Below are 27,999 nucleotides of genomic sequence, written 5' to 3' on the forward strand. Positions count from 1 at the left end.
TCAGAGCTGAATCACGTTTACTGTACAAAGAAAGGAAAACCGTCCAAACTGAGCACAGGAATGGCGTGTCAGACAGCAGCAAAGGGTAGTGTTGATAAAGTGAACGTAGGACTGTCCACGTCCTCAAAACAAAGTCTGTGTGACTGGGTTCAAAGTCCAAAGAAAGCCCCCCCCCCCCAACCCCGCAGGCAAGGCAGGATGGGTGTGGCCTCCCCTGCCTGAGCCTGCTGAGGCCAGGCCTCATTGGGGACCCCAGACGCCCCGCACACACAGGCCGCAGCCCCGCCCTGCCTCCCAGACACACAGCATGTAGAGTCCCAGAGCTGAGGGCAGGGCCGTGAGGAGGAGGTAGAGCTGAGCACCAGTGTGACCGGCGGCCAAGTCGCCAGCAGGCGGCAGGAGGAGGCAAGGCCTCCTGCTCAGGGCTGGCTGGTGGGGTCTCCAGGAGAGGCTCGGGGTCCACCGCTGGGACCAGTCCAGGCAGCATCACTAAGAGATGCGTCAGAAAGGTTTTGGTGACGTGCGACCATGAGGGCCGACGCCAGGCAAGGAGCGGGTGTGGGGTCACATCCGAGGCCGGCGAAACAGAATCTGGTGAGGACAGAGTCCAGGTGCCCCGGGACACAAGCGGGCGGGTGGGTGTACACCCACTGAGTGTCTTCTGCATCTTCCCCTGAGACACAGGAATGTCTGAGAAACACCAGCAGTCCACTGGGGAACGGAGCCCTTGCCCCCAGCCCAGAGCCCATCCGAACTGCACAGGATGTTGTCTAGGAGGGCTGGCGGGAGCCCAGGAAGCTGCGGCCACACCACGCCGACCGCTGGGGGCCGGAGCCGCCGCTCAATCATCTCGGGGCACACACCGACCCCCGTGTTCACAAAGGCTGGTGGAGGCAGCCACGGGCCCGAGTGCACTGCCCAGAGCTTCCACGTGTCCCCCCCCGCCGCTGCACAGCCCACACCCCGCATGAAGTGTCTGAATTCAAAGGTTGAAGCCCTGACCGGGATTCCTCATCTTTGCCTCAAATCCCCTCCCCCTCTCCAAATGTCCCAAAGCCTGAACCCACTGCTGACGGGGGCTCACCATGTGGCTGCGTGGAGGCTGCCCCGCCCGTCCTTTAAAAATGTACAAAAAGGTGAACATCTTCCATATAAATAAGAAAGGGAGCCAGGCCTCCCGGGTCCTCAGAGACAGCACCCCCTTGAGGCTGGAGCCAGGCAGAGCTGCCTCCTGGGCACTTCCCAGCCGCACCGCACTGCGGGGTCCCGGGCTTGATCCCCCGAGACCCCCACAGCTCTCTCCGGTCCCACGGAACTTGTCTGGCGGAAGACCACTGCCTGCGCCGTGTGCCCCCACGCTTCCCGGGAGGCAGTGTGGCCAAAGCCTTCCCTGCACACGGCGCCAGGCCCAGCGCCCGGCCAGAAGCGTTCCCCAAGCACGAGCCCTCCCAGAGCGCACTGGACAGGGTGGTGCCCAGCCTGCCCGCTAGGAGATCTTGCAGTTGCTCCTTGAGCAGTTCTGGGGCGGGCTCTGGGGAGGGCGGATGGACTTGGACCTCTTGAGGCTGTTGCCCTTGTTGCTGCTGCCCCCTGCCCCACTGGCCAGCGAGTAGGAGCGCCCGTGCATCATGACGGCGTTCATGCCATTGGCCATCGAGAAGGACTTGAGATGGCTCTTGATGGTGACGGGCAGCGGGAGCTTGTCGATGAGGTGCACGGGGGTGCAGGAGACAATGGCCCGACAGCAGAGGTCCTGCAGGCTGAACACTGCACATGGGGGTCAGACCGCGGTGGGGGGAAGGGACAGGTCAGACTGCGAGGATTGGAGAGGGCTGCCCTGGACACCCACCACTCCACCCCAGCTGCCAGTGTCCTGGCAGGAGACATAGGCTTCCAGCCACCCTGGCCCTTCTGGCAGCTCGGGTGGGATGGGGCTCAGGCTGAGGGACAGGGAAGCACACAGCCAGGACCTTTATGGGTCAGCTCTAAGAGGGCAGGCTTAGAAGCCGCTCCCTTTCCACTCTGGGGCAGAGTCCACAGCACTGCCTCCCAACACTGAGGTGCAGACAGGATGTCCTGCACGGTCCCTTCCTGGAACACCAGGACCCCACACAGAGCCAGCTTAGCCAGCTCAGCCGCCAGGGGGCCGGGGAAGCAGTGGAGGAGAGCTGGCCTCCCCTGCAACCCGGGACGCCGGCCCCTAAGCGGGCTGCCGGAGCCCCAGTCTGTTTCCGTTTTCTCGCCCACAGCCCGGGGCAGCCCCTTACCTCGGTTGGGCCTCCAAATCTTCTCCATGCCGTGCCTCATGAGCACGATGCGGGACAGCTCGGTGAAGGACTCGATGACATTGAAGTTGCACAGTGGGCTGACCTCAAAGAAGGTCATGCCATTCTTCTCCGCGTAAGCACGCGCCTGCTCTGTTGGAACTTGCCGCTTGAAGGCCAGGTGCAGCCGATTCCCAACCAGGATCCGGGGAACCCCAGGTGCATGCTTGGGGGGGGCACAGGACTCAGCAGAGGCACGAACATGGGACACCCCCCTCTTGGCACTGTCTCCCAGGCCCCAAAGTGGGCAGGGCCCTCACTGTCCATTCTCTGACCATCGAGTGCTATGGGGACACAGAGCCGGGGGCAGCAAATGGGGCCCCCCCGGCTTCCTGCTGGGGATGGGAGTGTGTACACCTGGGAAGGGTGACCCTGAAGGGGTATCCGCGGGTGCACACCTACCTCATCGATCTCCTTGATCCACCGGTCGATGCCATCAAAGGACCAGCGGTTGGTGATGTCATATACCAGGAGGATCCCCTGCAAGGGAGACGCGGGCGTCGAGAGGCCTGGGGCCGCCTGGATGGAAGGGGTCCTGTGCCGGGCACAGTGCCCGCTGCGGCCAAGCACCGCTCCCTCCCAGAACAGGTGGGGCCAGGGCACTCGGCTCCGGCCAGCCGGCTTTCCAGTAGATCATGTGGGGGTTACTTAAACACACGGCAAGGTGGGAGATGCATGGCTTTGAGACTCTCATGTTTCGGAGGCAGCCCTGGTACCGGCTCTGCATGCCGTCTGGCCAGCTCCGTATCCGTCTCCTCACTGAGGCCAGGCCCGTGTTGCCCGGATGCCCTCTGTGTGGGGTGATGGCAACGGGGCATCTCGTGGGCTCAATGCTGCCCCCTCCCCATCTGGGATACTTGGCTGGGACAATAGGCATTTTTTCAACTTCTTTGCTGTAAACACACTGTACGCATTAACCTGTGATCATTTAAAAATCACTCAAGTTGGGGCGCCTGGGTGGCTCAGTTGGTTAAGCGACTGCCTTCGGCTCAGGTCGTGATCCTGGAGTCCCGGGATCGAGTCCCGCATCGGGCTCCCTGCTCGGCAGGGAGTCTGCTTCTCCCTCTGACCCTCCTCCCTCTCATGCTCTCTGTCTCTCATTCTCTCTCTCTCAGATGAATAAATAAAATCTTTAAAAAAAAAATAAAATAAAATAAAAATCACTCAAGTAACACAGGCAGTCTACACAGGTCTACAGGGTGCGGCAGGCCCTGCGGACAAGCCTGGCAGGCAGACAGCAGCCAGGTCCCCACACTCCGTCCAACAGTGTGCCTGCTCTGCCCGGGGCACCCAGGGGCTGAGCGGAGGGGGCTCTGCGTTCCAACCCAAACTTGCAGAGCAGGACGCCAGTCACTCTGGCAGGCCCCCACCAGCCGGGCAGAGCATTTGCTACGGGGACTTTCCCGCCATATCCCTCAGAGACCAATTAGTCGGAGCTCAGCTCTGGGCTATGTGCACCTGCATGACTCGCCCGTCGTCCCTGCCCTAGATATCTCAGGGACCTATCACAAGCCTCAGAGAGGGGACTCCACCAAGCGAGTGCAGCTGCGGGCCCCTGTCTCTCTCTGCCCCTATGTGCCACACTGAAGCAGGCTCGGGACCCACCCTGTCCTGCCCCAGCAAGACTGCGTTCAGCCTGTGTCTCCGTCACACACCGCACGGAGCAGCTGAGATCAAAGAAAACAGGGCACCCTCCATCTCACCATGAGCCCTGCCCCTCAAAACTGTCCTTCCAATTCTGGGAGACAAAAGCGTGGCCCCTAGGTCTTGTAAACACAAAGGTCAAAATCCCACTCTCTGGCCGGAAAGCCTCAAGCTGAGCAGTGCGGAGCCACGTGCCGACCGGGAAGGGACACTCGCTGGGGAGGAAGAGCCAGGCCTGGAGGGACAGCCTTCGGGACAGATGGGCCCAGACCCATGTGAAGTCAAGGGCTAAGGCACCCGTTTCGGGGACGCTGGAGAGTAGGACTGGACGGGACCCGTGAGTAGCTGGGTGCGAATCCCGCTGCTTGGGGCACAGGGAACAAAGCCTCCAGTTGGTGTGCAGGGAGGGCCACGGCACTGACGCCCCAACCTGGAAACGCCCCTTCAAGAAATAAGCGAGGATGTTCCCATGAGAACTGTGCCTAAACAGGCAGTCCCAGGACTGCGGAGTAAGTCAAGCTACGGGCACACCACACCGATGACCCACCGAGCAGTGCACGTGGGCACACAGCAGACCGTGGGAGATACCCACCCTCAACAACTCACAGAGGGCAGTTTCCGTGCACAGCCACATGCCGGAAGTCCGGGCGGGGACTCACGTTCCAGCTCTGCTAGCCTGTGTGAGGCTGAAGCGCTCAAGCAAGGGGGCAGAAGCTCCTCCCTTGGGCTCAGGTGTCAGCTGTACCCCTCGGCCGCTGGGGAACCCCTGGCTGTCCCTCCCAACCTCCGACGACCACCACCCGTCTGGGGCTGCCCCAGTCTGACGGGCTGGGGCTTGACAGAGGAGACACCCCACACACACCCGTCACAGGGAGGAAGGACACACAGCGGGTCACACTGTAGGCAGCAGGGACCGAAAATGATCATGCATGTGGCCGGGAAGGACAGGTGGCATCACGCACAGGCGGGACAGCTGAGAAACCAAGGCCAGGTTCTTCATTACCAGAATACCCCAAGGGGTTCCAGCTGTGAGTTCCAAAGGAGGAGGAAGGACGAATAAATTTCACTATATTATACTTCTGTCATCAACGGAAGTCCTACGTGCTCAGGCTTTTTAAATGAGTGGGTACTCCAGGGTACAAACAGAACTCCTCCCCATCCCTCCAGGAATAACTGGTTCCTGTCTTATTCCTGACCCAGACCAGGTCACGGTGCACGCTGCCCAGCCCCCACCCAGGACCCCCTGCCCCACAGCAGCCAGCACCTTCCGCCAGGCTCATCAGGTAGTATCCCTGTTGGCGCTCAGGTTATTTCACCTAATCTTATCAGCGACACCTGCGAAGAAACCCCCCCCCCAGCACTGGAAGATAAAATCCAGACAAGTGGAACTGCGGGGCCCAGGGGTTGGTGCCCTTATTCTATCAAGGTTATTTCTGTTGATTTAGGAGAGCACACACATGTGCAGGGGGCGGGGAGGGGCAGAGGGAGAGAATCTCCAGCAGACTCTGTGCTGAGCGTGGAGCCCGATGCAGGGCTCGATCTCACGACCCTGAGATCATGACCTGAGCCAAAACCAAGAGTCCGAGTCTGACGCTTAACCGGCTGAGCCACCCAGGTGCCCCAAGGTTATTACTTCTGAGCTACAGCTTGTCCCTCAGAAGAGGCACAGATTTTAAGTATGAACAGTTGGATGAGTTTGGACAAATGTGAACATACCTGTGCCACCACCACCCCAACCGAGGTACAGAGGTGCATTTTTCATGAATTTAACTTTTGGCATGTGTAATGCATTTTGTATGGTAAAGCTCCCAAGGAACAGAATACTGTGAGTGAAAGCCGCTGCCTACACTCCCACAAGCAGCACAGAAAATGGGGAGCAGCTGTCTAACGGCTCCCGGCCCATATGCCCACCCACCTGGGCAGTGACAGGTGGCATGCTGGTGCCCCCGTCAGCACTCACTTCATGGTAACTGCGAGCCCTGGACCATTTCCCACAGGAAACCCCTTTTCATAGGAACTGAACCCTCTCTCACCAGACCAGTGCCTAGCCGTGCTCCACCCAGTGCTAATCCAGCTGACCCCAAAGCCTCCATGAAACAGAACCTCCCCCCCCACCCCACCCCCATCTCCCTCCTTGCACTGAGCCCAGGGGACCCCAGGGGACTCCAGAGGACCCCAGCCGACAGCGCCAGCCTCCCAGGGACAGGAGTAGCCACCTCAGACCCCAGCAACAGCAAACATGGGCCATGGAAAGAAAGTACTCATGGCAAGAGCCACAAGACAGCACTGTTGTGGGGCAGGTGAGAGTAGCCAGGGCTTGGCCAGGGGCTTCTGTGACCTGGGCCCTAAGGGACCTGCAAGGCCTCTCTCTGGTCTTAAGTGAGGGTAGGAGAGTGACAGGAAATACAAAACTCAAGTAGAAGCCCCACGACTCTGGGTGCCGTCCGCTGCAAACCCAGGTGGGTGCCACCCTGCAGACCCCCTACACCTGTTCACTGCCACCGCCTGATGGGATGGGAGCACGACAGGCGCCTGCTGCCACCCATCCAGGCCTGAGACCTACCACGGGCTCCTCTGGCCCCAGAACAACAAGAACCCCCAGAACCAGCAAAGCAAACGCAACAGCCAACACACAGCTGGCTAGGCTGGACGCTTGAGAACAGACGTGGGAACGCAACTTGCTTTCCGAAAACGTGTCATCTGGCAAACGTGCAGGCTGCTTCCCGGCTTTCTCTCGTGGTCCTAAGTGTCTGTTCACAAGCACGTGTCTGTGGTCTGTCCCATGCTGACACTCAGAGCAGGCAGGCAGCTGAGGCCAGGAGCCCATAATCATCATACCCAAGGGAGCGAGCCCCAGCTCTTCGTTTTCCTCTTGATTACAAAAGTAATGTGTTTATCGTAGCACAACTGAAAATACTCAAACCAAAAAGAGCACAAGAGAGCTCACCAGTAACCGCAGGGTGCGCGACAGTGAACACGAGCGTTTACAACATCTCATCTTGTGTATGTAAAATCACACACGCAGTCCCTTCCTTAAATAAGAGGGGCCGTGGACCATGCTTCCGCGTGCCTGAGCTCTCCCACGCTCACCTGAAGGGCGCTGGGTGCTGCAGGCCGTTCCTGCTACTTAACCCACCCCTGGTGGGGACGGGGCTGCTGACAAATGCCCCAAAGTGGCACCCCACTCCCCGAGGTCCTTCTGTGTTTTGTCATGGAGGATCAGCTGCTCCCAGTGGCACCCCAGTTATGGCAGCTCTGCAGGGCGCCGTCGACACCGGCGTGAACACTGGTGACGTCCCCAAGCCAGCGGCTGCAGGAGCGGGGCTCACTCCTCTGTGCCAGCTCCCAGGACAGGAGCTCCTGGCCAACCTCAGCAGAGCGCAGACGAAGGCCCCATTCAGGGTCTTCCTCCCTCCCCGAACGCTGGAGAGGCTCCCACTCAGGAAGGCCCTGGAGGAAGGGCTGGGTTGGGTGTTCCTGTCAACACCTCCTTGGACTCAGTCTGACTCCATCACAGACGAAATTTCCCTCTGGCTTCCCAGGTCCCATAGAGCAGAAAGAGTAGCACAGGGGGTGGGGGGGGAAGGGGGGGTGGCGCAGTGCTGGACATTAATCACTGCTCAGAAAGCAAAACAGATGCCCGTGGGGCTCCCCCCAAGCCCCAGCCAGAGTGTGTGTGGGGTGACAGGCAGCCCCCTTGGAGCCCACACCCCACACAGCCAGGGGCTCCTGCCTGCGGTGCACAGCAGATCTGACTTCAGGGGTCTCCTCAGCAATTCCAGAAGCCTGGGGGTCACGGCCTGCCCTGCAGCACAGACAAGACTGGTCCTGCATCCAGACCACTCACTCTGACCCCGCAGTGAGAGTCTAGAGCAGATCTGGGCACACAGCTACTTTCCCTTCTCCTTCTAGCCTCGAACCACATACAGATCCAGTTGGCACACAAGTATGTTGGGGGGAACCCAGAGGATGCAGACAGAAACGAGCAGGTGCCCACATCCCTGCACACCGCCCTGCCCCACTGAGGACCCACAGCAGCCCCTTCCATGGCGGCTCCAAGGCTCAGGCTCCACTATCCTCGTCAGTGATCCAGGCCAGCCCACTCCGGAGCCCCCAGCCCTGAGACGGGCTTGCCTCCCCAGGCAGCCCCCTCCATCAGCACATCCAAGTCCAGAGAGGTCACCTCTTCTTCCCGGGGAACTGGATGACTGAGCAGCATCTCCAAGGGTCTCAGCACACCTCCTGTGGCACCTCCACCAGCAGGAGCCATGGGAGCCGATGGGCACAGAGGGCACCCAAGGTTAGACCCCCAGTGGAAGCCTGGTGTTCAGATGTCAAACTTGGCTTAGAAAGAATCACGCACGCTGGGGTCTGACAGCACAGCAGCGGGAGGGGGTCATCCTGGAGAACAGCACCGGCACGGTCGCTGGGCTTACCTGTGCGCCCCTGGAGTAGGACCTGAAGATGGTGCAAAACCTGCCTTGGCCCGAGGTGTCCCTGAAACACAGGGGGGTTGGGGGATGCAGCCCATGGGACCCCAGCATGCACAGTGTCATCCCGGTGAGGCGCTGGCCCCTGCCCCCTCCCACTCCACAGCTCACCCTGGCGGACCTCCATGGGCCTGTGTGCCTTGGAACCTTGCCCTGCTGGGCTGGAGAACCCCACCACTGTGGGAATTCACGCCTCCTGCTGAGGTTCTGGAAAATGCTCCTTCATGTGTAGCCCAGGGAAGAGCAAGGGCAGAGGGGCCATGGTCACAGTGGAAATGAGTGTTTCTGGGCCAAAGGGAGCTGGGCTCTATCAGACCAAACAGCCCAGACTTCTGGTTTCTGCATCAGAGTCCGTTCCACAGGGACACAGGGTCTGTGCAAACGGCTATTCCAGGGAGGGTCAACAGGATGCCACCCTGTCTCTGAGGACTCCTGACTCACTTGAGGCATCGCACAGTGACACTGAGGTGCTGCAGTCCCTGCCCCGGATACCTCGCCCCGCAGGGCCTGACTCACCAGAGTTCCAGCTTGACCCGCCGTCCATCCAGCAGGATGGTGGTCGTCTTATAGTCGATTCCTGGAAGGAAGCAGAGGGTAGCTGCAGGCGACACATGGGGAAAGGCCCACCAGGACCCACCGTGCCAGGGCCAAGGGCCGTGCCACCCCCACCTGGTGCCTTCCCGTGGCTCCAGACCAGCAACCCAAGCAGGCCACCCCAGTGTCGCCCCGAGAGTGCGTGCTGGGTGCTGACAGCCGCAGGGCGGAGGGAGGAGGCTCGTCTCCGTGCTGACCTGCTTCGTCTGGGTCCTGACATCGACCTCCCAGAGGCTAAGGGTGTCTGCGTTCTTGGTTCACTGTAGCCCCTGGGTACTGACGACTGGAGCGTGCTGGGAGCATGATGAAGGGGCAAGTAATCTCTAAAATGCCATCTCTCTGGAGAGCTCTCTGCAAAACCCACGCTTGCCCTAGCTTCAGTTTTTGTTTTTACTCTTTTATGAGTAAAAGAGTAGGAGCAGGGACACTTAGCTTACATGGAACATCTTCAAGTGGTCTGTGGGCCATCCAGAAACTTCCCACAAGCTATGTCTTCCCTCTTCCATTCCTAAACCTTAAAAATCTCATCAGTTTCTTGACTTTATAACACTTGCTCCAAGAGGGCTTGAAAATGGGCTTTTTTTTAAGGTTTATTTTTTATTTTTATTTTAAGATTTTACTTATTTAATTGAGAGAGCGAGAGAGTGTCAGCAGGGGAAGGGACAGAGAGAGGGAGACAGAATCTCAGACTCTGCACTGAGCGCAGAGCCTGACACAGGGCTCAATCTCACGACCCTGAGATCACCACCTGAGCCGAAACCAAGAGTCGGATGCTTAACCGACTGAACCAGCCAGGCACCCCATTTTTTTAAAGCATACTCTAGACCAAATGTGGGGCTTGAACCCACAGTCCCGAGATCAAGAGTCACATGCTCCACCAACTAAACCATCCAGGCGCCCTGTTTTTTTTTATTTATTTTAATTTAATTAATTTATTTGAGAAAGGGAGAGGGCACAAGAGCAAAAGCACAAGCAGGGGGAGAGGCAGAGGGAGAAGCAGACTCCCTGCTGAGCTAGGAGCCCGATGCGGGACTTGATCCCAGGACCCTGGGGTGGTGACCTGAGCTGAAGGGAGACGTGTAACTGAATGAGCCACCCAGGCGTCCCAACGGTCTTTTTTTTAAAAGATTTTATTTATTTATTTGAGAGAGAGAGAGAGAAAACTAGGACAATCAGGGGGAGAAGCAGGCTTCCCGTGGAGCAAGAAGCCCGATGTGCGGCTCGATCCCAGGACCCCGGGAACATGACCTGAGCCGAAGGCAGACGCTTCACCGACTGAGCTACCCAGGTGTCCCAAAAATGGGCATTTTTAATGCAGGTGTTGTTCACACACGCATCATGTGCACATGGCACACCCCCAACCCTGGCACTGGGGCCTCTACCCTCACTGTCCTTCTGCCCGGCCAACTCCCAGCTGTGCATGAAAACCTGGCTCCCATGCATCAAAGGACATTAACAGAATGAAAACGTCCTGTTTTCCTCTCCGACAAAACAGGAGAAAACATTTGCAAATCACATATCTGATGAGACTGGTATCCACAATATAGAAAGAAATGCTACAACTCGATACCAAAAACAACCCAATTAAAAATGGGCAAAAGACCTGAATAGACATTTCTCCAAAGAGGATACACAAATGAGCAATACGCACATAGAAAGGTGCTCAACCCCACTCAGCATCAGGGAAATGCAAATCAAACCACAATGAGATGTCAACTCACACCATTTAGATGGTTATTAGAGAAAAAAACAAAGAAAATCACAGGTGCTGGTGAGGGTGTGAAGAAGCTGGAGCCCTCGGGCACTGTGGTGCGGGTGGGGAAGGGTGCAGCCGCCACGTGGAAAACAGCCTGGTGGCTCCTCAAAAACTCAAACACAGAATTACTATCTGATGCAGAAATTCCACTTCCGGCTTACAACTAAAAGAAGTGAAAGCAAGGAATCAACTACGGATGTATTTCCACACCCATGCTCACAGCCGCACTGTCCACAGCCGCCAAAAGGTGGAAGCAGCTCATGTGTCCACTGGCAGACGAAGGGAAAAGTGTGGTCTGTCCATGCAGTGGACCAGTGTTCAGCCCTAATGGGGAGGACAGGCCAACGTGTGCTCCCACAGGGGTGGGCCCGGAGGGCATCACACTCGGGGAGATAAGACTGTGGCAGGAAGACAAATATGGCGGGATTCTGCTTCTCGAGGCCCCTCGAGCCGTCAGATCCCTGGAGACAGAAGGTGGATGGAGGTCACCAGGGGCGGGGGCAGGTGGGGAGTCAGCGATTCATGGGGACAGAGCTTCAGTTTGGGAAGATGGAAAAGCTCTGTGGACGGACAGTGGTCGTGGTCCCACAAGAGCGGGAATGAGCTGTGCGCCTAAAGACGGCGAAGGGGGCAAACTTCCTGTTAACGTGTATTTTACCACAATTAGAAGAAAAGGGAGAGAACACTCTCTTGCACGTATTCTCAAGCGAAAGAAACACTCCGCAGGAAGAAGCAAACTCAGGCCTGTCCCCACCCGTACCCCCCAGCCAGTTCTCTCATCTCTATGCTTCTGTTCCATGTTCCCCGACTGGCGTCCGCTCAAGCATCCTCGGTCCTGGGTGGGAGCTCCTGTAATTCTGTCAAACAGGAAGCACAGATCTGGCCCGGGACTTGCCTCTTTTTGGTCCTGGATCTACACCTCCTGCGAGACAGAAACGGCGGTGACCAGAAAGGCTGTGGATATGGACGCCCATGCTCTGGGCAACATCACCTCCAGGTGGCGGGTCAGCCCAGCAGGCTGGGGGCTAGGGGACGGGACACTCCCCGGCACCTCTTCGAGGCTCCCCGCGAAAGGGTGCTGCCCAGTCACCCCGAGGTGACTCCCAAGGCCCAGCTGGGAGTGGCAGGGAGGAGGGTGTGCCCAGCAAAGGCCCAGGAGACGAGGTGCGGTGTGGCGAATGCGGAATGCAGCTGGGCGCCTTGCGGCTCTGTCTGCCCACGTTCCACCGCACGCATCACCATCCCGATGGCGCCGTGACTTTGGGGTGCAGGCTCCGCTCTCCAGCAGCGGCGCTAAACGCCCTGCCAAGCACACAGCAGGCCAATGAGCACGCAGAGCTGGGAGCTATCCCAAGGAAGGGTCTGCTCCGTTTTCAACCTGTCCTGCTGCACAGCCCGCCCGGCTGGGTCTGAGGGCTCCCCGGAGCACAGGGCTTTCAGGGAAGGCTGCAGAGGAGAGCTCGGAGGCGGCAGGGAGCCATGCCCGCCCCCCACCCCACCTTGCCAGGAGCCCTCACGGCCCCCACAGAAGGCTGAGCAGCCTGTGTGAGGGGACTGAGGGAAGTGGACAGCGGGGCCCAGCTACGGACGGCCTGGCCGCCGGCCGAGAGCTCCTGACAGGGCGGAGAGCCCCAGGCTGACAGATTCACATGGGCACCAAAATTTCAAATATATCCTTCATGCCTACCCTGCCCCTCATCCCCACCTCCCAAATCTGGACAAAAACGTACGGTGTACTTCATAAAGTCTCAGAAGATACAGACCCACAAGTCCACAGAGAGAGGCCTGCCTGTGGGAAAGCAGACTCTCCGTGCCTCACCAGGGATAGCGTCAACTAAACGTCACTGCTCAGGCAGCTCCGACAAGTCCTGGGTCTCCAGATCTGATGCTGGAGGACTGCAGTCACACTCCCCCTGCCTCACCCCAGCAGTCCATGAACACTGAGCCCCTCTTTGAAAAACTGCTCAAAACACGGAATCTTGGACAGCCCGGGCACGACCATCAGAATCAGCTGGTGGGGGCTCGGATAACTGCCTGGGTGCATGTGGGGGTGACCAGGCCTCCTGAGGTGACGGGAGCAGCTCACACGCAGGGTGGGGGTCATACTGGGTGGCCAAGTCTCGGGCCCCAGAACTGGGAACACTCTCTGGACAGACACAGGGCACTGGGAGGCCAGTGGGGGCCAACGGCAGCTGACCAGTGCCCGGGGAGACAGGTGCTGCTCTGATTCCCAACCCTTCCCACGCGAGAGCTCTTGAAGCAGTTATTTGCCCAGTGTTCTGGGGGGTCTTTCCCGTGTCAGTGCAGCCCAGGGCCCATTCGGTGACTCCAGCAATCCCACATCGCAGCTGATGTGTCCCACTCCTAGCTAATAGCCAGTCCTCTCATCTCTGTGCTTCTGTTCCATGCTCCGGGAGCTGTCCTCAACTTTACCATTCTCCTCTGACCCTTCAAAAAATTCTGCTGCTCTTTCTGACCTCATTTCTCAATGCTCTTTCTGGCCCTCTGAACGCTCTTTTCAAATAACATTCTGTTCCTAGTTCTTGGACGCAGTATCTCTTTGTATCTCAGGCAACACTAATTACCGGATTGTTAAGGTTCTCAGATGTCTTTCCTCACACTGTGTGGTGACTGGCTGTCCACCAGCCCTCGGAGACCCCAAGAAGCTGCAGGAAGTCCAGGTGACTCTGCTCAAGTGGGGCTCACGATGGAGCTGTCAGGCACCTCGGGGTGTACGGAGGTCCCTCGTCTTGGACTGGGGGCTGTTCCTGCAAAGAACTAGCTGCTGCCTCTGGGCAGCACGGGACGCTACCTGAGCACCAGCAGCAGGGGCGGCCAGGGCCCTCCGCCGTACCCGCTTCTCCCAGGGAGCAGACCTCCCATGTCCCCGCTCGGCCCCCGCCCTGGCTTCAGTACCAGAGGGCCCAAGGGCATGGGGTCCTGCCTGCACCTCACAGCCAGGCTTCAGGCCTCTGCGCTTCATCCCGCGGTACTGCGTCCCACACACTCAGCCTCTCTCACCTGACGGGGCCACAAGTTCCCAAGAATGTCCTTTCTACTGTGTTACGGGGTTTCTCAAGGGAGTGGCAATTCACTCGACACAAATTACTGTTTATGTTTCTACTATACACCAAGCGCGGTTTCGGGAACAACAGGGGCTTGCGTCGTGGCTGTCCCACACCTGCACCCGGACGGAGAGCTACAGAGGGTCCCTGTGAGGGGACATGTGTTGTTGTCACAGACTCAGGAGACACAGGCCAGGGACCACAGGTGAACTGCCGTGCACATGATCGCTGTGCACCAGAGGGAACAGTCCTGAGTCCCACAAACAGCTCCAGCGTCTGGCAGGTATTTGTACAGGAAGCACCTGCGGACCTCACTCTGCGTGAAGACCCGTCTTGCACAGTGTGCAAGCCCTATCCGCACACCACATTTGGCAGGGATGCCACCACCTTGTGAATCACGGGGGTCTTGTTGGTTCAGAATTTTACCAAAAGTTCTTTACCATTTTGAAAAAAACCCACCTCCCCCTTAGTAACACCTGCACCAGGTACATTTCTACTGTCATCTTGTCAGCGTCTAGTACACCTGGATCAGAGCACAAGCGATTTAGGGTGCACTGCCCCTCTTACCCCTCACGTTACAGATACGCTGCGTGTACACGTTCTAGTTCTGCACGTGGATGGCATGGATGACCTGCAGATCAAACTCACTGCTTCTCAGGACAGTACAGGGGACGCTACAAAGTACTGGCCCCAGAGGGCCTGACATGGCTGAGGACGGCACCTGCCGACAGCGCCATGACGCCACGTCCCTGCACCACAGCCCAGGCAGGGCGACGGGGGCAGCTCCCGGCCCTGGGGAAACACCGGCGGATGCTGGAGGAGCAGGAACACTGTAATTACGGGCTGCTGACTGGTGTTCTTGTTTTTGATAGTCACCCCCTTCCTGGTGGTGCCGGGGGAGCTCACCAAGGCACCCACCCTGCTCACAGAGACCCACTTCACCAGGACGTGTGAGCACAGCTGTGGGCGTCTGTCTCCCCTGGCTTCTCACCCTTGGCAGGGGTGCGCCTGTCACCTGTGGGGCATCTGTGGCCAGACGGCCAGCCTGTCAAGGGTGACTTGGACAAGAGCCACCCTGCTGGCTGGAGCTGATGTGTGCTGTCCCGTCAGGAGTCGGCAGACGGACAGGCTACGAGTCACACTCTCTTCCGCTCCCTCCTTCAGAGCTTCACCAGAGCTCACACGCCTGTCAGCACGGACTCAGGACCACCGACCTCCAAGAAAACCCACTGTCACTAGGAATGACATGGTGCTCAGGCAGAGAACACACGAAGAGGAACCAGACAGCTTCAGCCGTCTGCCTGGTCAGCTTGATTTGCTGTATCAATCAAGACTGTCGGTTCAATTTTCCACTGTTCAGAATGAAGACCACTACACACAACCGGGCGGACCTCTGGGTGTGGGCATTTCCCACACACCTGTCAGACCCACCTGAAGGGAGAGGGCAAGGAAGGACATCGCCTGCCCGGACAGGTCATCTGTCACCTCCTTCCTGTCTGAGGTCCCAGTCTTTATGGAAGAAACGGCAACACTTAACGTGTAATTATCCAGCTACTTTACAACACGATTAAAAGCCACAGGACTTTTTTTTTTAAAGTAAGTTTTTTGCCCAACATGGGGCTTGAACTCACGACCCGGAGAACAAGAGGGGTACATGCTCTACCGACTGAGCCAGCTGGGCAGCTACTCTGGATTTCAGCTCGGGTCATGATCTCTGGGTCCTGCGATCGAGCCCCATGTCTGGCTCCCCGCTCAGCAGGGAGTCTCTTTCTCCCTCTGTCCCTCCCCCTGCTTGTGCGTGCGCGCTCTCTCTCTCTCTCTCTCTCGCTGTCAAATAAATAAACAAAATCTTAAAAAAAAAAAAAAGAAAGAAACAGAAGTGCTAACTGGTGTCTTCCTTTGGAAGTGGAAGAGGGAGAGGAAGCCATTCCCCACAGGCTCTCCCCACTGCAGCGGCTCCTGATAGGGGAGCGGCATCCAGGGATGGCTGGGAGTGCCCCTGGGTAGTGCGGACCACCAGCTCCAAGCCCTCACGGCGAGGCAGGCCACCCACTGAGGTCACAGCAGGCTCCAACAGCGACACAGCGGGCGGAGCCCCCAGATCATGCCTCCCAGGGGGAAGGCTCGAGTCGTTCTCCAACCAAGGCACACCCCGTGTGCTTCCAACAAGACGTCTAAACCCAAGACAGGCAGCTATTGCTTAACGGTTACTCCCTAAGGAGGGAAAACAAGCTCTCCCAAGTCCCCAAAGACAGACAAGAAGCAGAAGAGGAATGTTGGGGTCTTCTAGGAAGCAGAAAAAGCTCCCCATGACACAGGTGGACGCACAGAATGCCCTGGGACGCACACAGCAGTCGTCCTGGCGGGCCCAGGCCCAGGCAGCCCTCCTGCACACACACGTGCAGCCTAAAGCACCTGAGTGGCCTTCACGCTTCTCGTCCAAGGGGAAGGCCGCAGCACAGGCCTACTCCCAGGAACTGCGCCTCACACCACACAGCGTGCTTGGGGACATAAACAGGGATTCCACACATCCCCGGTAGACACAGAGGCGGCACTGGGCAATGTGGCAGGCACTCCTGTGTGGACACGGGGTCCTGCCTCCCGGCACTCACGCCCCTGGGTACACGGTACACCCCTCCCCCAGAGGGTGGTGGGAACGAAGACTTGCTTCTGACCCTTGGAGTGAGGCCAAGGTGACAGATGTCCCTCTGTGATCATGCTACATGGGACTGTCCCACTGGCAGATTCTCTACCTTGCTGGTTCTACGAAGCAAGCCGCCCTAGGCAGAGCCCCGTGTGCCTTGGAAGTGAGGTGGCGGGTACCGCCAACAGCCCCACAAACTTGAAAAGGATTCTCTGGGGTGTCTGGGGGGCTCAGTCAGTTGAGCTTTGGACTCTCGATTATGGCTCGGGTCATGATCTCAGGGTCACGGGATCCAACTCCGTGCTCAGCGGGGAGTCTGCTTGAGATTCTCTCTCCCACTGCCCCTCCCTCCTGGGACACACGTGCACTCACACACTCTCTCTCAAATAAAGAAATCTTTAAAAAAAAAAAAAAAAGTTTGTGATGCCAGGGTGGCTCAGTCGTTAAGCATCTGCCTTTGGCTCAGATCGTGATCCCAGGGTCCTGGGATCTCCCCGCTCTGTGGGGAGCCTGCTTCTCCCTCTCCCACTCCCCCTGCTTGTGTTCCCTCTCTTGCTGTGTCTCTCTCTGTCAAATAAATAAAATAAAATCTTAAAAAAAAAAAGGATTCTTTCTGTTGCAGCCCACACCTGACTGCAGCCCGAGAGAGACCTTGTGAGGACCCAGCTAAGCTGTGACTGGGTTTCTGACCCATAGAAACCGCTGGGAAGTGGGTGCTGCTTTAAGCCCCTCAGTTTGTGGTAATTTCTTCGTCGGCTTGGGGCTGCTGTGCCAAAATACCATCAACTGGGTGGTTTACAAACAACAGAGACTGACTTCTCTCGGCTCTGGAGGCTGGAAGTTGGAGACAAGGCGCCAGCAGAGTCCGTGTCTGGTGAGGGCTGGCTTCCTGGGTCACAAACAGCAGGAGGGGCCAAGGAGCTTTCTGGGTCTCTTTGACAAGGGCACTGATCCCATTCCGGAGGCTCCACCCTCGTGACTAAGTCCCTTCCCAAGGGCCCCACCCCTGACCATCACCTGGGGGAGTCAGGTGTGAAGATGTGAATTCTGGCAGACACAAGCATTCAGTCCAAAGCAAGAACCAAGACCAGCAGTATCTACCAGAAATGCAAACACACACTCCCCTGACCAGTCACCAAAAATCTACCCAAATCAAAACAGTACAAAGAACTTTTCATGACGGTGTGGTGGGCAGAATAACACCCCCAACCTGTCCCTGGAGATGTCCTCCCCCTAATCCCCGGAACCTGTGAACACGCATCCCACAAGGCGAAGGGACCTTGCAGGTGTGACTGGGGTGATGGGCCTTAAGAGGGAAAGGGTCCTGTGTTATCTGGGTGGGCCTGAGGTCATCAGGAATCCTTAAAGATGGGGACTCTTTCCTAGCTGAGTCAGAGATGAGATGCAAGGAGGAGAGACTCAAAGCCTGGAAGGGCCTGACCTGGCTTTCAAGACAGAGAAAAGGGAAGGCGGGCGAGGCATGTGGGTGGTCTCCAGAAGCTGGGGCTGCCCGGTTCACAGCCAGCAGAGACCCGGGGGGCCTGCCAAGGCCATGAGCAAGGAACAGACCTCCCCGAGAGCCTGCAGAAAGGACGGCCCAACCACCAGAGCACGGAACCATAAGATAATGTGTTACAGCAGGAACAGGGAAGGAGTACGCTGTGGGAAAGGAACGGGAGGTTATCTACTGCAGCACTATTAACAGACTGGGTATAAAGTAAAGCCCGCCCACTGGGGGTGGTTAAGCAACAGAAGGTGACCCCTAGGACAGAAGGCTGTCCTAAAGAAACAGGATAAAAGGAAAGTGAACGGAACTCTCACCCCCCGCCCCCTGGGACAATCCGAAAACCGTCTGGTGGTGCCTACTAAGGCTGAACACACCCTACAACTCGGCAACCCCACTCCACAGTGTATCCCCAACAGAAACACACACATACAGGCACCAAAAACAAGTATGAGAATTTTCATAGGAACACCATTCAGAAAAAACCGAAACACGGAAACTTTCCAAAAGCCCTGGTGCAGAAGAACAGATAAAGACACTGCAGTCGGCACAGACGACAACCACACGGCACCGAGGGGGCCTCACACACAAACGCGCGGCCGTGCCTCACACAAAACAGGGCGCGTGTGACTCCACGTCTAGGAACACTCGAGAAATACAAACCAGCCTGGAACAGAAACATCGGCGGCTGCCAGGTCTGGGAGCAGACAGGCTGGTCTGCAAGGAGCATGGGGGCTGAGGGTGGTGATGGGTTCTCAGGTGTGCACACCTGTCAGCACTCACAGAACTGCAAATTTTAAATGGATCCGGGCTCTGGGCACACAAATTATACCAAGAGAGCTGATTAAAAAGAAAAGGCAGGGGCGTGCCTGGCTGGCTCAGTCTTAGTTAAGCGTCTGCCTTCGGCTCAGGTCATGATCCCAGGGTCCTGGGATGGAGCGCCGTATCGGGCTCCCTGCTCGGTGGGAAGCCTGCTTCTCCCTCTCCTCCCCGCTTATGCTCTCTTCTCGCTATCTCGGTCTCTCTCAAATAAATAAATAAAATCTTTAAAAAAAAAAAAAAAGAAAGAAAGAAAAAGAAAACAAGGTCATGATCCCAGGATCCTGGGATCGAGTCCCATGTCGGGGTTCCTGCTTCTCCTTCTCTCTCTGCCCCTCCCCCTGCTTGTGCTCACTCACTCACTCTCTCTCTCTCAAATAAACGAATCTTAAAAAAAAAAAAAAAGAAAAAAGACTGACAACATCAAACATTGGCCGAGATGTAAAGCAACTGGAACTCACACATATTGCTGGTGGGAATTCAGAATGATAGAGGACTTTAAAACACAGCTGGGCAATTTCTCATGAGTTAAGCAGACAAAAACACACGTGGCCGAGCAACCCCACTGCTAGAGGCACATGCACACAAAGACTTGTGAGTTAGGAATGTGTTTCATGCCAGTAAATCATACACTTGCAAATGGTCAACATAATATGCATATTTACCACAAAACTAATTTTTTTTAAATATATGTATTTTTTTAAGATTTTATTTGACAGAGAGACACAGCGAGAGAGGGAACACAAGCAGGGGGAGTGGGAGAGGGAGAAGCAGGCTTCCCGCCGAGCAGGGAGCCCGATGCAGGGCTCGATCCCAGGACCCTGGGATCATGACCTGAGCCGAAGGCAGACGCTTAACGACTCAGCCACCCAGCCGCCCCAAAACTAAATTTTTTTTTCAAGTTTTATTTATTTAAGTCATCTCCACACCCAACATGGGGCTCGAACCCATGACACTGAGATCCAAGAGTTGCACATTCCTCAGACTGAGCCGGCCAGGGGCCCCCCGAGAAATAAAATTTTTTGGGGCGCCTGGGTGGCTCAGTTGGTTAAGCGACTGCCTTCAGCTCAGGTCATGATCCTGGAGTCCCTGGATCGAGTCCCGCATCGGGCTCCCTGCTCGGCAGGGAGTCTGCTTCTCCCTCTGACCTCCCCCCCCCTCATGTGCTCTCTCTCATTCTCTCTCTCTCAAATAAATAAATAAAAAATCTTAAAAAAAAAAAAAAAAAGAAATAAAATTTTTTAAAAACTTTAAAGATTTGTACAAGAATGTTCATACCAGCATTCTTCACAACAGCCCAAATCAGGACATGACCAGTGACCAGAACCATACTGACAGGTGAATGGATAAACAAATTGGGGTATATGTGCGCAAAGGAATGCTTCTCGGGAACAGGACAGATGGCTATGGTGTGTGCCCCACGTGAGTGAGTCTCACACACATCCTGCCGAGTGACACAAACCAACAGCACGAAAAGACCATCTTGCATGACTCAATTTACAGGAAGTTCTGGAGAGGCAAAAGTAACCCTAGAGTGACAGGAAGCACACCAGTGGGGGCTGGGGGCTGGAGGCTGGGGGCTGGACTTCCAAGAGCCATGACAGAACTTTTAGGGAGAAGTGGAAACAATCCATATCCCGATTAAGGCAGTGGTTATATAGGTACACACTTGTCGAGACTCACTGAACTCTACACTCAAAATGGGTCCATTTCATCATATGTAAATTCTATCTCAATAAAGCTTTTTTCAAAAAAGTAAACCCACAGGATATTGACATGCCTAGAGTTTAGATTAATAGGTCTTTTGACCTTGGGGGCTCTGAATCCAGATTGGATCTGGGTGTGAACACCTGTCCCCTAGCATGCTGAGCACACAGACATGGAGGGAACAAGGACACTCGAGCTCCTGTCCTTCTCCAAGCCAGGGTCTGACCCACAGGCACACATAAGTCTGTTGCTGGGGAAAGGAGGAGGGGGGCCGCCTGATGAAGGACGGAAAAGGAAGCAGAAGTTACCTAATGCATTTCAAGATGCCTTTCCACATACACTAGCACGCCGGCTTTCAGGAGGAGCGCTCTAGGGCAGTCTGTGTACCGGTTTCCTTAATAAACCACAACAGACCAGACCAAAGCACAAGCTTTCATAAGGAGCAAGCACACACTGTGTACAAAATTTGGCAAAATACAGAACACTTAACATAAAAAAAACACAAAAATTACTCATAACCCCCAAATTGAAGATACCCACAATTAATGTTTTCGTGTGCCTCACTGCCCGATTCTTTCATTTCACACACACTCGTACGTGATGTCGTTAGACAGACTGCCTGCTTAACAAGGTACCAGCTTTCCTCATGTCACCGCATACTCACTATTCCCCCAAAACACTATCTTTAAAGGCTATATAATATCTCGCTCTATGAATATACCGTATTTCCCCTCTGGACCCTTGGGCGTTTCAGGCTTTTCATTTCTATTATTAAAAAAGAAAAGGAAAGGGGCACCTGGGTGGCTCAGTTGTTAAGCATCTGCCTTCGGCTCAGGTCATGATCCTGGGGTCCTGGGATCGAGCCCTGCATAGGGCTCCCTGCTCCACGGGAAGCCTGCTTCTCCCTCTCCCACTCCCCCTCCTTGCGTTCCCTCTTTAGCTGTCTCTCTCTGTCAAATAAATCTTTAAAAAAAAAAAAAGAAAAGAGAAAGAGAAAAAGAAAAAGAAGCCTTGATTGTTTTCAGTTGTGTCCCCTATTATTCCCCAGGAAAGACCCCTACCTAATTTCTAAGGCTCTGGAGAGCACATGCTGCGGACTCCCTTCCTGCACGACTCACTCCTGGCACTCCTAGCACCAAGCGTCGCCAGATTTCCTGTCATGCACTTACAGGTGAACGTTCCATCCCAAAAGTTAAACATCTTTCTATTTTTCATTAGAACCCCCTCTCTGAGGACTCTGTGTGTGGCCCTGGCCAACGGACTTCAAATGAGGAAAATCCTCCTAAAAATGATACGACCACCAAGCTGTCCTCACTTACCCAGGGATCTGGTCATTGCTGGACCCAAATCAAATCACTGTCAGCCCCGGGGACCAAGACAGCTGCGAGTGTGAAGGTGCCCAGGACCTCGGGCTCCCACGGGAGACCCGGGTCAGACCAGTGCAGCAGCTTCTGCAGGGAGACGAGGGACCTGCGCTCAGGGACACACCTCCTCCCTGTCCAAGCTGCAGCCGTAAGGAAATCAGACCCAGCTCCTGACATCTTCCTGCCAGCATCAGACCCAGGAAGGACAAAACCACCCTGTGAGAGGTCACCATGTTCCTGAGTCACTCAAGGCCGTGCACAGCGTTTCAAGTCTGAATAACATCTCTAAGCTCACTAGCCATCCTTGCAGACCTGATTACCAGGTACTCACCCTACCTCGGCTCCTGGGAAGGTGCAGACCGGCAATGACCCAGCTTGCGACCCCAGAAACTACCAGATGGGAGTGCAGGCCCATCTCCGTCACAGCACTGCTACCGATCCCGATCCAGAGCACTTTGTTCTGACCCACTCCGGTGGCTTCCTGGGCTCAAAGACGTGTGTTTATCACCTGGCCAAGATCTCTGTCCAGGGTCCACATGAACTCATGTGCCCAGACATGTCTGTACTCTTGACACTTCTCAAAATCGGTAAAGTCCCTGCCTGCTCCCAGGATTCAGGCCTCCTGCCATTCTCTGTTCTTGCTCAGAGATGTTGGCCTCCTGACACCAGGCCCTCTGCACTCCTTCTTGGTTAGACCCCTCTTGTCCTTCCCTCCTTCCTCACAACCCTGAAGCCCTGTCTTTCTGAGCACCGCCCATCCATCCTGCACAAATCGCGCCCCCCTTATGTGTTCCAGACAAAGGGCCAAAGCTTGTCCGGTCATGTCCTTGGGTCCCTGCCACACCCACTGGTGCCAGGTTTACTTGGCCACCTCTGTCTTCCTGTACCTCTCCCACCCTCCAAAAGATGCACACCCACAGTTGACAAGGCACTCAATACTCCAGTCTTGGCAGAAGAGAACCGCACGCTGCGGACATGAGACTTCGCTGGTCATTACCAGGCCTATAAGAGCACAACCGTAACTAGCAACCTCCTTACACCTAATGCTCGCTTGTATTTATTCTCATTCCCAAAGGATTTAAGGAGCCCATGTCCTCCCACCCGAAGGGTGACCCCATACACCCAGTCTTCCCAGTCTCCCACTCCCAGCCTCCTTCCCCTGCATGCCCAGGGCAGCAAACCCAGCCCCATGGGCCACCTTGCTCCAAACCAGGGCACTGGACACGGAGACCTTACCCCACTTCCTCCATATGGCAGATGGCAACACCCCGACCCATGTGGCCCCAGACCCCGCAACACCCACACCAGGTGCTGCCCACTCCCCAGGCCTGGCTACAACTCCACCCTCTGCCTTCCCCTCCTCCTCCTCACTGGCCACGGGCCCCAGACCAGGTACAATTCAGGTACAACAGGAGGGGAAGTACCCGAAAAACACTTCCCGCCTACTTCCTTGGCTCCCTGATGGGGTCTCCTTCCTGAAACACATTTCTGTTGACTTCATCAACCAAGCCACACTCTTGCTGATGGGAATATGACACAGCAATGTCACAGTGACAGCGCAACCCTGCAAGAGAGGTCAGCCCTGCATCGCCACGTGCCGGCTACTGAGGCAGATATTCTCTGACCTGCCTGAGCTGACAGAAACTGCTCAAGGCTGGGGGAAAAACTTAAAATTTTAAATATTCTACCTACTTTAGGACAACTTAGGCAAGGCCATGCCAGCTCAAATGACCAACCGGCCTAATTAGCTTCATCTGAAGCAGACACACAAGTCTGCGCCTCCCGGCCTGCCACCCCGTCAGGCTGGGCTAAGCTGATCTTTACGCGGCACACATAGCAGATGAGTGCCTCTGGCAAAGGGGGAGCTAGGAATCCCAGCCCCGCACAGATAGGTGTATGTGTGGCACTCTGTGGCCTGCTGGAAACTTCTCTGGAAACTGGTGGTTTGCTGCCCTGGTTAGCAGCTGACCCTGGGAGCTGTCGGGGCTCTGCTCTACTGGTCTCAGCCAGGAGGGAGGCAGGCAGGGCTGGAGCAGCTCAGTGAAGGGAGAACAAATGGGCCTCAGTGACTGTCCCAGGCCCCAGAGCAGAGGGAGGAGGCAGCCCCAGTATCCGGGAGGGTCTGTGATGAAAAGAGGGTCATCCCTGCCAGTCAGCACCAGGTGCCCAGCAGCCATACTCTGCCTAACAAAGCCTGGAGAGAAACATCAACCAGGAACTCAGTGACCAGCTGCCCAGGGGAAGGGGGTCGGGCAGCCAGTGCCTAGGGAGACAACGGGCGCCAGGCCCGCGCTGCCTATGGCAGCTGCACTCTCTTGTCTGAGCCTCAGCTTCTCATCTGCCAAATGGGACAATGATGGTGCCTCCATCACAGGATGGCAGAGACGCCTAGATGATGTTAAGAGCACTGGGGGAGCCCAGCACTGTGACCATGCTGGGCACACATCATACTCCAGGCCAACATCCCTCTTTGGAACCTGGCATCTGACAGAAAGGCAAATCCCAGTAAACTGCCCAGAAAAATGGGCAGAGTCCAGACACAAGCACCAACCACACACAGAGGAAGAAAAGGGACGACGAAGGACGACCCAGCAACCAACACCAGGTTTCTGTCAACACAGAGACACTGCACACAGGCTGCTCGTTCATTTAGGACACACAGCAGTTAATGCCTCCTGGGCATACATCTCACACCAACACCAGGGATAAAACAGCGGACGAGACACCAGAGACCCATCCTGACTCAGGAAAACAGCATGGTGGCGCATCTAGAGATGCAGTCTCTCCTTGGGTTTGCACTAAGGATAGAAACCAACTTCCAGCCAGGTGAGAAGAGATGTTCAGAACTGTCCAATGAAGGGTCGCCTGGGTGGCTCAGTCGTTAAGCGTCTGCCTTCGGCTCAGGTCGTGATCCTGGGGTCCTGGGATCGAGCCCCGCATTGGGCTCCCTGCTCAGCGGGAAGCCTGCTTAGCAGGAAGCCTGCTTCTCCCTCTCCCACTTCCCCTGCTTGTGCTCCCTCTCTCGCTGTGTCTATGTCAAATAAATAAATCTTAAAAAAAAAAGAACTGTCCAGTGAAAAACCATGGAGCTGGGGGACATGATGAGCTCCAGCCTAGCCATCGGGTTGCTGAAGTGGGCTGCTCCCTGCTGGGCAGAGCAGGCTTTGTTTGGTCCCATACACACCAACAGCCAGCAGGCCCCAGATACTCACAGCACACCTCATGCTCGCCTGGCTTTGTCCACACCCATCACCAACACTGCGCTCCTCCTACCTTCCCCGCCCCCCAGGCCCTGGGCTCAAAGTACACTCAGCAGCTCCCACCGACACTGACCCCAGAGGAGCAGACATGGAGAGATGGATTCACATCCACTCTTGAGTCTCCCGGGACACGGGCATATCAACCCCAGTGTATCTTCCTGCCGGCCCCCAACCCTCAATGTGAAGGTTTGTGGGAGCCAAGGTGCAGAGCATGTAACTGCCCTGAATGTTCACTGGCCTCAGAAGAGTGGGACCAGGCCTGTGCACCGCGGCAGGACAGTCCCTGGGCTCCCAGCGCCCCAGTGCAGAGTCAGACCTGCGGGTGCACTCAGGACTATAAGCTGCTCACAAAACACCTGCGCCTCATTCCTGCCAGCTTTCACAACCAAGCCTCCTTGACACTTAGGCTCTGGAGTGTAACTTCCCTGAGGATGGCCCAGGCAGAACCTCTATGCAAAGTGTTCTGCTGTCTCCCCAACAGAACAGAGGCCTCCTCTAAAACCACTGCTGTGTGTTCAGAAAAGAGAAAACTCAAGCCTCCCGAAAGGAAGGTTTCCAGCTCTACAGGGACCTACGAACCACAAACCAAGAGCCTGCTGCAGGCTCCCATGGGTGTGGGCACACGGTCACATAAGGCTGTCACTGCTTCAGGTGCCAGCACTAGAAAAGGCCGTTTCAATGACTCACGTGTTTGCAGAGCTGGGAAGAATGATGTGCACTCATGTACCTGTCTGAAGAACGAGCTAGACAAGACTTCGATGCAGGTAAGTAATCAGGTTGGCCCAAGGAAAGGAGTTTGATTACACGTCCTTCACCAAGTGGGGATTTCCCTGCCATGGGTCATCTGCTCCTGGTGAGAGGAACCACGCAAGTTTAGGCAGAAAACAAGCCTGGAAACGTGCTAAGCGCTTTTAACAATGAAGAGAGAAAAGAAATACATGTATATCCTTTTAAGAGAATCAGAAATTTAAAAATTCCTGGAAGTTATTAACTCTTACAAAGAACAAATTCACATGATGGGGAACCCTGAGAACCAGCTGCTCCAGAGCTTCCAAAACCCTCAAGGGTCTCCCTTAGGAAGGCTTCAGAGCAGAAGCAATTGCTCTCCCCTCTGCCCACTTCCCCAGGGACACAGCACTGGCCACCAGGGTCAGCGAGCTGAGCCCTGACCACACACAGCCGCCCCTTGTGCTGCGCGCTTCGTAACCTCAAGGATCCTAGACACAGGCCAGCACTTTGCCTTTTCCACTTGATGCTGGGGTGATGGCAAGGACCTGTGAGTGCTCCTTTCCTCACCACTTCCGGCTGATGGCCCTCACCCTGGACCAGCTCACCGTGAGTCTCCGACAACTGCACTGTCGCAGGCAGGTCACCATGTTTTACTTAATATTGACCCTAGTTCAGTCAATATGTCCTAGGACCTGTGGCAGCCACCACGACCCAACAGAGAGCACAGGAGGTGGGTCCCATCTCTCCAACCAGCGGCTCTGTGTTCCCTGAGAGCTCGCCGCACCCAACTGGAGTCCCTGACGGTGAGGCTGAGCTGATCCTCAGAAGCATGTATAAACGCTCCAGGAAAACACCGCTGCCCCAGACGAGCCCCAGCCTTCTCACGCTCTTCTCAACACTCATCACCAGCCTCCCGGGAGTGGGGCTCCAGGAAGCAATGCTACCACTGGAAAAGCAACTCAACCACTCACTAAGTCAGGAAGGACACCTCTGACAGTCACTGCCAAGCGTCTACTGAGGTGGCAGTAACCAATGAAAGGGCCTGCTGAGGCCCCAATGGAGGCTCTCCCTCACCTAAAAACAAATCCAGGGCCCCCCCTTTCTTGCCCTTCGAGCCATCTCCTCTAAGGTGGGGCTGAGAGCACATGCTTTAGGAGGTCGCACCGTGCAAATCCAGCACAGCTAACTACAGCTGAAGCTGGTCCAGCAGGAAGGGCATCTAGCCAGCGCAGGTGATCCAACAACCTTGACAAGTCCTAAAATGAAAGGGTCATGTCCACACACAGTCAGCTGCCTATAGGCAACAACCTAGCCAACAACAAATGCTCAGAGCAGTCAGACAGGACTGACAAGAGTCCAAGAAACAAAGTAACAAAGGGTGTGGAGAACAAAGACCTGAAGAAGTAAAATCAGAAAAAGGCCCTTGCAAAGACTGGATGTTGACATGCTATCAGCAGATTTCCTGGTTCCCCTCAAAAAAACCTCCATGTGGCCTGGGACAGGGCCCCCACCACAGAGGAGGTTCTGACCACAATGATCCCCTGGGCACGTTAGCTGCTTTTTTTCCTACGTGAAAGATGTAAATTGATGGAAGCTGGGACGAGTGCTGGGGACGTGTATTAGCTGTGTACTTGAACAACGCAACCAGAAATTGAGGGGTGGGCATCTCCTTCCAGCACAAGGTGCTGGTTCCCTGAGCACTGAGTAACAACTGTCTCACGGGGTCAGCCTGCCTTTGAGGAACCCCATCTGCACACACATGCCACAGGGTCACGGGAAAACCCTAGCCATACCTGGCACACCTGTCCCAGCTTCTCCACCTGGACTGCACAGAACCCCCGTGGCGGTGGGACCCCCACCGCTGGACGCTCCCCCTCAGGTACCTCCATCCGGGCTCCGGAACATACCTACTTTCACGCACCCTCTGGGGGGCTGTCACTCCGGGGCTGGGATGGCGCGTGCCCACAGCCACCACGCTGCTCTGCTCTGATGGACCCAGGGGTCCACTGCAAAGCCATTCGCCTCGCTGAAGGCCTCCATCTGACCTGGCCAGGGCCAAGCATACTGCGAGCTCTGGATCCAGTTGCTCCCCGCCCCCC

General features: G+C 56.1%; 1 protein-coding gene across 1 annotated transcript; it reads right to left on the reverse strand.

Annotated features, from left to right (window-relative positions):
• RAB40C (RAB40C, member RAS oncogene family) lies at window positions 1–27,805 on the reverse strand. The gene is made up of 7 exons (XM_032425520.1): window positions 27,784–27,805; window positions 25,859–25,924; window positions 8,975–9,035; window positions 8,405–8,465; window positions 2,727–2,804; window positions 2,268–2,490; window positions 1–1,767 (listed from the first exon to the last, which is right to left on the reverse strand). Exons 1-7 carry the CDS (start codon window positions 27,803–27,805, stop codon window positions 1,487–1,489), a joined length of 792 nt encoding a protein of 263 aa, XP_032281411.1. The 3' UTR covers window positions 1–1,486.
• Between the last annotated feature and the right edge of the window lie 194 nt (window positions 27,806–27,999).

The sequence above is a fragment of the Phoca vitulina genome, unplaced genomic scaffold (genome assembly GCF_004348235.1).
Source record: "Phoca vitulina isolate PV1807 unplaced genomic scaffold, GSC_HSeal_1.0 scaffold33, whole genome shotgun sequence".
Taxonomy (NCBI): Eukaryota; Metazoa; Chordata; class Mammalia; order Carnivora; family Phocidae; genus Phoca; species Phoca vitulina.

Excerpts from the sequence above, each read along its gene's own strand:
- RAB40C (XM_032425520.1), bottom strand. The coding sequence starts at position 27,805 with ATGTTCCGGAGCCCGGATGGAG. Across the intron at positions 25,925-27,783 it reads GTTCCGGAGCCCGGATGGAG|TCTTGTCTAGCTCGTTCTTC; the intron begins GTACCTGAGGGG and ends CCTGCATCGAAG. Across the intron at positions 8,466-8,974 it reads CGGGTCAAGCTGGAACTCTG|GGACACCTCGGGCCAAGGCA; the intron begins GTGAGTCAGGCC and ends CCTGTGTTTCAG.